Source organism: Peromyscus maniculatus, chromosome 1 (genome assembly GCF_049852395.1).
Source record: "Peromyscus maniculatus bairdii isolate BWxNUB_F1_BW_parent chromosome 1, HU_Pman_BW_mat_3.1, whole genome shotgun sequence".
Classification (NCBI taxonomy): Eukaryota; Metazoa; Chordata; class Mammalia; order Rodentia; family Cricetidae; genus Peromyscus; species Peromyscus maniculatus.
Genome location: NC_134852.1, coordinates 37,263,552 through 37,275,000, shown reverse-complemented (window position 1 = coordinate 37,275,000; position 11,449 = coordinate 37,263,552). Strand labels below are relative to the sequence as shown.

The 11,449-nt window shown below is 50.5% G+C and overlaps 1 protein-coding gene across 6 annotated transcripts in view; it reads left to right on the top strand.

The window, feature by feature from the left end:
* Vrk3 (VRK serine/threonine kinase 3) overlaps positions 1–6,456 on the top strand; it is a 35,490-nt gene extending 29,034 nt beyond the window's left edge. For 4 of the 6 annotated variants that reach the window (XM_042274367.2, XM_042274345.2, XM_042274370.2 and 1 more), the window contains exons 14-15: positions 1,885–2,044; positions 2,622–2,914. In XM_042274367.2, the coding sequence (XP_042130301.1) occupies positions 1,885–2,033 (149 nt within the window). In that variant the 3' untranslated portion in view covers positions 2,034–2,044; positions 2,622–2,914. Of the gene's footprint in view, positions 1–1,884; positions 2,045–2,621; positions 2,915–5,905 lie in introns of those variants that run through there. The other 2 variants (XM_076575844.1, XM_042274377.2) reach the window with 2 other exon arrangements.
* The last annotated feature ends 4,993 nt before the right edge of the window (positions 6,457–11,449 follow it).

Sequence of the window (11,449 nt, the reverse complement as noted above, 5' to 3'; positions counted from 1 at the left end):
AGCCTTGCTCACTGCATCTGCAGTTTCCAGCATGTTGTAATTTGGATCTCAGCATATATGTGAAAAGCCTGCACAGCACTTATAACCCCACTGCTGGACACAGCAGAGACAGGTGGGTCGTCGGACCTCGATGGCCAGCTGTTGTAGCTGGGCCAGTGAGCTCCGGGTTAGTGAGAGGCCTTGCTCAGCAAACAGGGTGGGGAATGACACCTGAGAGGAGGCAGCTGCTGTTGACGTCTGCATTTGACACACACACACCTGCACATAGAGAATCGGATACGCATTAGAAAATAAAAAATATCACCCTGGGGGTGTTGACGTGACTCAGGGTGAAAGCACTTGCTGCCCCATCTGATGATGGGTTCAAGCCCTGGGAGCTGTGTGGTGGGGTGAAAGGACTCATTTCACCCCAGGCTGCCCTCTGACCTCCACGTCCATGATAGGTAAATGTTAGGGAAGTGCCGCTGGACCGGGGAGACAGCTGGACAGTGCCTGCTGCCCTGCAGAGGATCCAAACCCTCTTCCTGCTCTCTGAGGGTATCCTCCCCCCCCCACACACACACACGTCATCGTTATCGTGCCAGGTGTGGTTGATGCACACCTTTGATCCCAGCACTTGGATGGCAGAGACTAGTGGATCTCCGTGAGTTCTAAGCCAACCAGGTCTATATAGTGAGTTCTAGGTCAACAAGACATAGAGACTCTGTCTCAAAAAAAAAAAACAAAAAACAAAAAACAAAACAAAACAACAAAAAAACAAACAAAAACAAAAACAGTGGTAATAAAAATGCTACCATCATGGTATCATTCTGTTTCCCCAGCTTTCAAGAGACATAGGCCGTAGGATTGGCAGGACCAGCCTCTGCTACATACTGGTACATAGTAAATTCCAAGCCAGCCTGGGCTACAAAGTAAAGCTCTATACTTTTTTTTTTTTAAATTAAAAAAGAGCCCTTTTCTTCTAAGCTGTGTGATGTATGCATCTACACTTACTTCCAGCCCAAGGTTACCTGATTTGGCTGATGAGAAATTACACCAGGCTTGGGTTGGAGGGCCACAGCAAGACTGAGGCTGTGACAGTTTTATTGAGAGCAATCAGACTTTGTATACCCTTATCAGAAACAGAATATAGTGGCAGTTGCCAGGATCAGTACACTGTAGTTGCCAGGATATGATGATGTTGCAAGCTCTACGGAGCACACAAGGTTAATGTCTGAGACCAGTGGTCCTGCCGAGCTTCCGTGCCTCCTCCTCTACTAAGGGACACACAGAGAAGCACAGAGCGGCTTCGCTGCCTGAGGGAGTGCCTGGGTTCTCAGGAACTGGAAAGCACGCGGTGCCCCAGGAGCCATGAGCTCGAACCTGAACAATCTAGGATGCATTGCCTCTCAGGCAGCGAGGCCAGGCCAAGCCCTGGTCCCTGCAGTGTGGCACACCTCTTTTTATGCTGCCATGAACTAAACGGTGTTTTTCTTTTGAAATGGTTGAAATCTTTTTCAAAGAAAACGTTGTGGCTTGTGTGCAGCTCATGCTGGTCCCAGTGATGCTCATCTGCTTCTCTTCTGCTCCGTGGCTCCTTCTGTGCACTCTGCTCACATTCCCATCATGCCCCAGCTGCAAGCTGCAGGCCCCATGTTAGAGGTGCACATAGGTTTTCCACAGAGATCTCTTGTGAAGTAGTATGAAATGGGAAGTGGGTGGGGTGGGTGATTGGCCCCAAGTGACAGCTGCTAACACTGACTGGTGAGCACTCTGGTGTTTGCCATCCACTGATGCTTCCCACACATGGACAGCAGACATGGGGACTTTGAAGTGGCACTGAGCACAGGGGACTGTGGATGCCACCTCTCAGCCCTCCTGTGCTTTTGGGTGTCTTAACCACAGAGACCCTGCAGGAGTACCTGAAGGTGGTGATGGCCCTCAATTACGAGGAGAAGCCGCCTTATGCCATGCTGAGGAACAGTCTAGAAGCCCTGCTGAAGGATCTGCGGGTGTCACCCTATGACCCCCTGGACCTCAGGATGGTGCCTTAGGTGGAATCCAGGTGAGGAGGTTGTTGTCTTAACCCCTCACCCCTAACCAGGCTTGTGAGGGCCTGGTTGCCCCAGGCCCAGCTCCTCGTAGACCCCTGGTTTCCCCATGGGCTCCTGAAACCAGTTCAAGAGGAAACCTGACAGCTGGAACTCAGCTGGGTGATCTGTGGTAGCCAGAACGTTCTGAGGGCACCCAGGTGTGATGATGTGTACCTGCCCCTCTTTTACTGTTTGAGACAGGGTCTCATGAAGTTCAAATTCTATGTAGCTGAGACTGACCTTGAGCCCCTGATCCTCCTGTCCGACCCCCAGAGTGCTGTGGTTACCAGTGCCACCATGCCGGGTGGCATGCTGAAATGGAATGCCAGTCACATTCACCTCATGATTCACCTCATGCCCCCTTCCTGCCCGGCCCTGCCTCCCATCGGCAGTGACTGACTTTGCGCTGCCTTGTCTCAGACCCCTTGCCTCTGCACTGCAGGCCCTCGAGGCTGTTGTCCCTCATTGTTAGTGTCCCTCCAGTGCCTCCCAGAAGTGTGCAGCACGGAGGGCCTAAAGTTCCTGGCAACCATGTTTACTATTTTACAGAGCTTCTGACTTGCAGCTTGAACTAGAATGTGAAGCAGTGTGTCGAGGCCTTCTGTTTGAACTCATACACCCCTAAAAGAATCCCTTGAGTGCATTCTCGCCGCTCCCTTAGGACATGCGAAGCAGCCTCGCAGTGCTGGAGAACCTGAGTCATCTCCCGTAATGTGAAACTTCCTCATCCCTCCCCAGTTGTGAATGGAGGTGACTGGATGCTGGTGGCAGCAGTGACCACATCCTAGGGCCCTCCATCCATGGGCATTCCTGTGATTCCATAATAAACTGTTTCTAATCAATGCCTGGAGAGTCCAGTGTTCACAGTTCTGGGAGAAGCTTTCTCCTCTTCACCCAGCTACTTGATCCCTTAATTCCAGTGGGCCAGAGTGATAGCGCACACACGAAGCCCAACGGGCAGAGACCAGCCTTAGCACAGCAAGAAAATGTCAATCAGACAGACTCTTCCAACTGGCTCATTCCTACTTTCATAAAGACAGTCACCCGTCCAGACAGTATGGTACTTCATCTAGCCACCTTCACACCCTCCAGCCTTCTGTTCATACATGCATTCACGCTTCGATCCTTTAGCTACCTTTCTTTCATCCATCTGCCTAGTACTCCATCCTACCAGACACGGTTTCTCTGTTCTTCTGGAACTCGCTCTGTAGACCAGGCTGGCCCCGAACTCACAAAGATCTGCCTCTGCCTCCTGAGTGCTGGGATTAAAGGTGTGAGCCGCCGTCACCACCTAGCCAAGATTTTCTTTATTTATGCATCTGGCTGATTTCACAGCTTAACAAATTGTGACTGATGTTGCAATAAACATGGGCCTGTGGGGATCTCCTGGTGTCATGACTTCCTTTCCTTCAGTGTGTCAGGATTCGTTAATTTTGTTTTATATTTTCTGAGGTACCTCCATTCTGGTTTGCATAGTTGCTTCCCAACTTTCCAGTTCCACCATCAGTGGATAGAATTACGTTTGCCTTCCATCTTCGCTAGCCCGGAGTGCTCTGCTCAGCTGTGCTTTGTTTTCTGGATAACCATTCTAAGTGAGGAGAACTGGACCCTCACTGGAGTCTGATCTTTGTAATAGTGCCCCCGGGTGTGTGTGTGTGTGTGTGTGTGTGTGTGTGTGTGTGTGTGTGTGTGTGTGTGTGTGTGTGTCTGTGTTCTATTCAGTATCCAGTTTTGGGTTTTTGTTTGTTTGCTTGGGAGAGGTGAGACAGGACACCACTATGAAAGCAAAGGAGGGGTCAGAGGTCACGTGCCACCATCTTTCCATTGCTTCCCTTGTGGCAAGCATTGGCTGCCATTCCTCCCACTACCTTGGCCAGATCTCAAAGGGGTGGAACACAGGTCTGCCAGAAGCAGATTCTCTCCAGAGCCCTTTGGGCCTCACACCCCTAGACCAGCCATGAGGACTGCTCTGCAGACTGCTCGTGCAAGGGATGGCAGTTCTTGTGTCGTCACCCCCGGGTCCTTCCCACTCCCAGGATTGCTCCCATGACTTCACTTCCTCATGCTCTGAACAAGCTTTGGGAAGCACGGGGGTTTTTGCGGGGGAGGGGTGTTTTTCGAGACAGGGTTTCTCTGTGTTGTAGCTCTGGCTGTCCTGGATCTCACTCTGTAAACAAGGCTGGCCCCAAACTCACAGAGATCCGCCTGGCTCTGCCTCCCAAGTGCTGGGATTAAAGGCGTGTGCCACCACTGCCCGGCTTTTTTCTTGTTTTTGAGACAGGGTTTCGCTATGTAGCCTTGGCTGTCCTGAAACTCGCTCTGTAGCCCAGGCTAGCCTCAAACTCACTAGAACCTCCTGCCTCTGCCTCCTGAGTGCTGGGATTAAAGGCATTGTAATCAAACTTGCTCAAAAGATGACTCGGACAACTGCAGGACACAGATGTTTAAATAAGCCCCTGCCTGCATGTAATCTTGTGGAGTTTGCCTTTCTGAACCCTGGGATGATATGGCTGGGGGCTGCATCTTAGGAGTGCTCTCGGGTAAATCAGTCCTGGTGCCAGTGTCTGATAAAAGCCTCCCCTTTTTGAAGTTTATTCACGGTCATGGTGAATCTCTGAGCGCCCCCAGACGCATACCATCCTGTTTCCTGAGACCCTGCCTCGAGTGCAGAGAATACCAAAACCAGTTTGCGCTAGTTCCCAAATGGGCTGTGTGCTTAAACAGATGCAGCTGGCTGGAAGCGTTCCCACCTACCTTCATTCCCAGCAAGGGTGTCATGTTACCTAGAACCCTGCCCTGGGGTGCTGTGTGTCCATTCCTCCAGGTTCCTGCCCTGTTTGAGTTCCTGCCCTCACTTCCTCCAGTGATGGACTACAATGTGGAAGTGTGAACCAAATAAACCCTTTCCTCCCCAACTTGCTTTTGGTCAAGGTGTTTCATTACAGCAGCAGAGAAAGAACCCTTAGACAAGTTGGTTCCAGGATAGTGGGGTATTGCTGTGACAGACCCGACCATTTTTGGGGGGGTGTATAAGGACTGTGCAACTTGGGATTAGAAAAGCCATTGAGTGTTCAGATCTCAGTGGGCTGTTCTGTAGGAGCTTCGAAGATAAGAATGTTGGGGTTAGTGCAGACAGTGGAGTTCTGGTTAGGTTCAGGGGGAAGATTAAACTCTCCTGGGCCTTTTGTGTGAAGAATGTGTGGTGTCTGGTCAGCTGGGGCTGAGGTCAGCTGTGATTAACAAGAGCCCAGCACCCTTGAAATGAAACCTTTGTGTTACTGGGACAATATTGATGCAGGTTAGCCGGAGCTGATCAGGGATTAAGAAGAGCTCAGCATCGCCGGGCGGTGGTGGCGCACGCCTTTAATCCCAGCACTCGGGAGGCAGAGCCAGGCGGATCTCTGAGTTCGAGGCCAGCCTGGGCTACCAAGTGAGTTCCAGGAAAGGCGCAAAGCTACACAAAGAAACCCTGTCTCGGGGAAAAAAAAAAAAAAGAAGAAGAGCCCAGCATCACTGGAGTTTTCTGGGAAGTTTCCTAAGAGTCAGCGCATACAAGCTTGTTCCCCAGGCAGCTAAGGTTGTAGCTCCTGCTGGCAGCTGAACTTGGTAGTTTAAGAGTCACCCAGGTGGTATACTGGTTTGAAGGCATGAAGTGGTCATGGAAAGCAGCTAAGGCTTGGCACTGTGAAAGGCCACAAGAGGCTGTTGGAGAAAGTGTAGCCAGAGTAGCAGTGGAAGCCCCCTGGATTGAAGGGGTCATGGAGAAAAGTTGAGGCTTTGTATCATAAAGAGAGCCCTGGAGAACTCTTGGTGAAAGTGTGGCCCATTTGCAGAAGACCTCTGAATTTTGGAGATGCCAGTTCTGTGGGGTGACCACCAAGGACAGCAGCATTGGTGGAGTGGAGCCTATCAGAGCCTAGACGAGCTGTGTGTGCTGCAGAGGACGGGGCCAGAGAGGACGGGGCCAGAGAGGACGGAGCCAGAGAGGACGGAGCCAGAGAGGACGGAGCCAGAGAGGTGCCCCAAGCCCTGTGAAGGATCCCAAAAGACCGTGAATGGATCGCAGACATTGGACGTTGTGTTGTTTACACAGTTGTGAGTTTGATTTTGATTTGATTACAACTGTGATTCTTCCCTTTTGAATAAGTATTTTTTATTTTACTTTTTTTTTTTTTTTTGGCTTTTTGAGACAGGGTTTCTCTGTGTAGCTCTGGCTGTCTTAGAACTCACTCTGTAGACCAGGCCGGCCTCTGCCTTTCAAGTATTGGGATTAAAGGTGAGCACCACCACAGCCCAGTTTAAACTCTAAAAGAGATTTTGGAGTAATACAAAGATTTGGGATTTTAAAAGAAAGTTGGACGTTTTAAAGAGATTTTGAACTTTTAAGTGTTTGACTTTATTTATTTATTTATTTATTTATTTATTTATTTATTTATTTATTTTTTGATTTTTCGAGACAGGGTTTCTCTGTGTAGTTTTGTGCCTTTCCTGGATCTCGCTCTGTAGACCAGGCTGGCCTCAAATTCACAGAGATCCACCTGCCTCTGCCTCCCGAGTGCTGGGATTAAAGGTGTGCACCACTGCCTGGCTGTGTTTGACTTTTTAAAGATTATGGGACTTGAGCCAGGCAGTGGTGGCACACAATTTTAATCCCAGCATTTCAGAGGCAGAGGCAGGCGGATCTCTGTGAATTTGAGGCCAGCCTGGTCTACAGAGTGAGTTTCAGGACAGCTAGGGCTGTTACACAGAGAAACCCTGTTTTGGAAATTTTGTTTAACTAAGCAAAGATGTGTTACATTTGTTTATGCTGCATTTGTTTAACTTATGTAAGGATGTGTTGCCTTGTCCCCCTGAGGCACCTGATTGGTCTAATTAAAAGCTGAACGGCCAATAGCTAGGCGGGGCTAGTGGGCAGAGAGAATAAGGAGGAGGAGAGAATGAGAGAGAGGAGAGAGAACAAGAGAGAAGAAAGGGAGATGCCCAGGGTCAGCCAGCCAGGCAGCTGCCAGACAGACAGACCCAGGTAGGACAGACAGAATGAAAGGTAAAAAGCCCCAAGGCAAAACACAGATGAAGAGAAACAGGTTAAAGTAAGTTATAAGAGCTAATGGGACAAGCATAAGCTAAGGCTGAGCATCCATAACTAATAATGAGTCTCCACATCATGACTTGGGAAGTGGTTGGTAGCCAAAGGAAAGCCTGCTACAAAATGCTGTTTTGAAAAAACAAGGGCTGAAGAAATGGCTCAGCGGTTAAGAGCATTGGCTGCTCTTCCAGAGGTCCTGAGTTCAATTCCCAGCAACCACGTGGAGGCTCACAACCATCTGTAATGAGATCTAGCTCTCTCTTCTGGCCTGCAGGCACACATGCAGACAGAGCACTGTATACATAATAAATAAATAAATCTTTAAAAAAAAGAACAACAAAGACTTTTAAAGTTTGGATTTGAGGGGCGGGGTTCAAGACAGAGTTCCTCTGTGTATGCCTGGCTGTTCTAAAACTCATTCTGTAGACCTGGCTGGCCTCCAACTCAAGAGATTTGCCTCTGCCTCCTGAATGCTGGGATTGAAGGTGTGTGCCACCACACCTGGCCTAACTTGGAATATTTTATATTGTGATACTATTAATGTGAGATCTTGGAAATGAATAAGAAAGGAAAGGTTGCCGGGCGGTGGTGGCGCACGTTTTAATACCAGCACTCAGGAGGCGGAGGCCGGTGGATCTCTGTGAGTTTGAGGCCAGCCTCGTCTACTGAGTTCTAGGACAGGCTCCAAAGCTACACAGAGAAACTTTGTCTTGAAAAACAAAAACAACTAAAGAAAGCAAAGGCTGTGGCTTAGTAGTAGTGTCTGTGTGTCAAGCTGACAAGGGGTCGGTTGTGCTGGCTCATTTTATGTCAACTTGACACCAACTAGAGTCACTAGAGAGGAGGGAGCCTCAACTGAGAAAATGCCCGTAGGGTGTTTTTTTAATTAGTGATTGATGGGGCAGGGCCCAGGCCATTGTGGGTGATTTCCATCCCTGGCCTGGTGGTCCAGGGTTCTATAAGAATGCAAGCTGAGCAAGCCATGAGGAGCAAGCCAGTAAGCAGCACCCCTCAATGGCCCCTGCATCAGCTCCTGCCTCCAGGATCCTCCCCTGTCCTGACTTCCTTCAGTGATGGACAGTGATGTGGAAGTGTAAGCCAAATAAACCCTTTCCTCTCCAACTTGCTTTTGGTCGTGTGTTGTGGAATAATCTTTTTGTACGCTGTGAAGATTTGTCACTCTGATTGGTTTAATAAAAAGCTGAACAGCCAATAGCTAGGCAGGATTTTCAGGGCAGAGAAGATGCTTGGAAGAAGAAGGGTGGAGACCAAGAGAATGGCCAGCCAGCGACAGAGGAAGCAGGAGCAGCATGGGCAGTACAGAGTAAAGGTGATCAAGCCACGAGGCAGAACGTGAACAAACAGAAATGGTTCGTTTAAGTTATAAGAGCTATAGAAGCAAGTCTAAGATATTGATCAAGCTTTCATAGAAGTCTCTGTGTCATGATTTGGGAGCTGGCAGGGGAACAGAAAAATTCACCTATAGTCATGGTGTTTGTGGGGGGAAAAACCCAGAGAAGGAAATTCAAAAGACTAAACTCGAGCTGGAGAGATGGCTCAGCGGTTAAGAGCACTGGCTGCTCTTCAAGAGGCCCTGGGTTCAATTCCCAGCAAGCACATGGTGGCTCACAACCATCTGTAATGAGATCTGGCATGCAGGCAGAACTTTTTTTGTTTTTTTGGTTTTTCGAGACAGGGTTTCTCTGTGTAGCGCCTGTCCTGGAACTCGCTTTGGAGACCAGGCTGGCCTCGAACTCACAGAGATCCGCCTGCCTCTGCCTCCCAGGTGCTGGGATTAAAGGCATGCGCCACCACTGCCTGGCTCAGGCAGAACATTGTATACATAATAAATAATAAATCTTTAAAAAAAAAAAAAGACTTAAACTCCATTCCCACCTCCTCAGGGACCTCCATGCTTAAAGCTGCTCCCTGGGCATCTCAGACACCCAGAAAGGGACAGCGGACAGAAGTACCTGACCCCTGAGAGCGAAGTGTACAGTAGTTACCAGCATCCTGTGCTCATGATAATAGCTGTCTCCAAGAATGGAGAAGACACAGGGAGGGGCCTCCAGTTAGCAGGTCAGGTGGCAGTATGTCTCAGGTTCACACGGGGCCCCCTCTGGGGTCTGGTCTCTCCTCCTGTCCTCCAGAACAGACACAGCTGCCTGACATTCCCGCCCCATGCCATCCCCTGGACAGAGGGTTGTGGGGTATAAGGAACCTCACAAACCCACTACTCTGCAGGGAAGCCCTCATGACATGGTGTCACCAGGGTGACTGCTTTGCTTCCTCTCTGCCTGCCTCAGTGTCATCCCAGAACCCCACACAGCTCAGCTGGTGCACCGCACAATGCACAGCTGGCTGACAGCCTCAGACCAGAGGGTTAGAGCAACCTAGGGCCTCCTTAGATGCCAGCCAGCAGGAAGGTTCCAGTGTCCCTTTGAGGGTTCCTGGTTCATACAGCCCTCTATCACACCAGCTTCTGTTGGTCCTTTGCTCTTTTGTGGGTATGGATGTTGGGGGGCAGGGCATCAGTCTCCCATGCATTGAGCAGCTGCCTTTCTCAAGGTGAACAGCCGCAGGGAGGCAGCTGTCACGAGGAAGCCCACCACCTACCACAGCGACACAGGTCAGAGACCTGTGATGCCAAAGAGTCTTCTGCTGTTTGAAAGATCACATGTGACCCAGGATGGCCTCAAATTCAATTTACAACTGAAGATAAACTTTGGTTCCTGATCCTCTTGCCTTCACCCAGAGTGCTAGGATTACAGGTGCGCCAGCCAGGCCTGGTATGTGCAGGGTTAGGGTTAGAACACAGAGCCTTGTGCCTGCTTGGCAAGCACTTTCCCAACTGAGCCTCATCCCCAGCCTCCTAAGAGGCTTTTGTTTCAGGAGCACATGGACACAGTCCTAAACCTGGTTACCAGGATTATCCCCAGGAAAGCTCATTCTCCACACTCCCTCCCTACCCAGGCTTTGCTCCACACTGGCCTCCCCTGTTGTTCCTCACTCTCCCCTAAATGTCTAACCACACCCCCACTTCTTCCCTCTTCATTGCACACAGTACCAAGCATCCCTTAGCCGTCTGCTTCAGACTGGACCCAGACCCTCTTGGACACCGGGTACATAGGGCTTCCCCAGGCCATGACGGGTTTCAGTTGTTCTGGTAGACCTCATTTGTCAGTGTGGGAGAGTTGGGTGCAGAATCTGGGTAGGGTGCACGTAGGTGGCCTGGTAGGTAGGTGGCCTGGTAGGAGCAGCTCCAGTGACTGCTGGGGTCTCCTGCAGCAATGCTGGCTCCACACAGGGCCACTGTCAGCTGCCCCCAGGGGATTATTTGGGACCTGCTGCAGATTCCAGTGTTCCTGTGGGTGACCCCAGTACTCAGTCTGCAACTCCTTAAAAGGTCAAACTGATGCTAGGTGGCTCAACGTGGCCAGTATAATCCATACTAACCCAAATGTACCTCTTGGCTGGCCAGTTACCATGGGAACAAGGATCCCTCAAGCGAACAGGACTTGGCAGGTGCTTACCCTAAAGACTGACTCCCTCCCAGAGCTCTGGGGAGCCCACTCTCCAGAACCTTTCCTTTCTTGGACCCACAGCACCATGTGTCTGACCCCAGGCGGCTTCCTCAGACAGTCCCATTAGGACACTTCTTCCCTCCAAGTCTCTCAGTTGACTTCCCTGACAGTCTTTATCCTCCACACTGCTTGGTACAGGCCATGAATCACCCAGGTGGCTGCTGGGGACTGGACTCGGGTCTTCTGGGAGAGCAGTGTGCACTGTCAGCTGCTAGCTTGTTATTCGGGATCTATCCTGGAAACTGAGTCAGGTCCTCAAGCTTGCTGAGCAAGCTCGCCTGCTACTGCAGGGCCAGCCCCGTGTGACGGCATCCTTGGTGTACATGCTGTGATTACCGCTGGTTCTTCGTCTTTCTCCTGCTGCCAATGGGAACAGCAACAGCCTCCGGCTCAACGCGGCACGGCGCTTGTGTCTCCACTCCTGGTCTTGCCGGGATGTACTTGTAAATATTACTAGTTACCTTTGGTTTGGCTTCACCGTTCTGTCAGAGGTGGGCTCACTCTGTAGCCCAGGCCAACCTCAAACTTACAGCGATCCTTCTGCCTCAGCCTCCCAAACGCCGGGACTGCAGTCTGACTTCCTTCTCTTAGGCTGGGCACATCGCGTGGCGCTTCGGTCTCGGCCTTTGGACTAGTCTCGGCCTTTGGACTAGTCTCGGTTGCCCTATGACTTCCCTGAGCCCCTCTCCAAGACAAGACGCACAGGC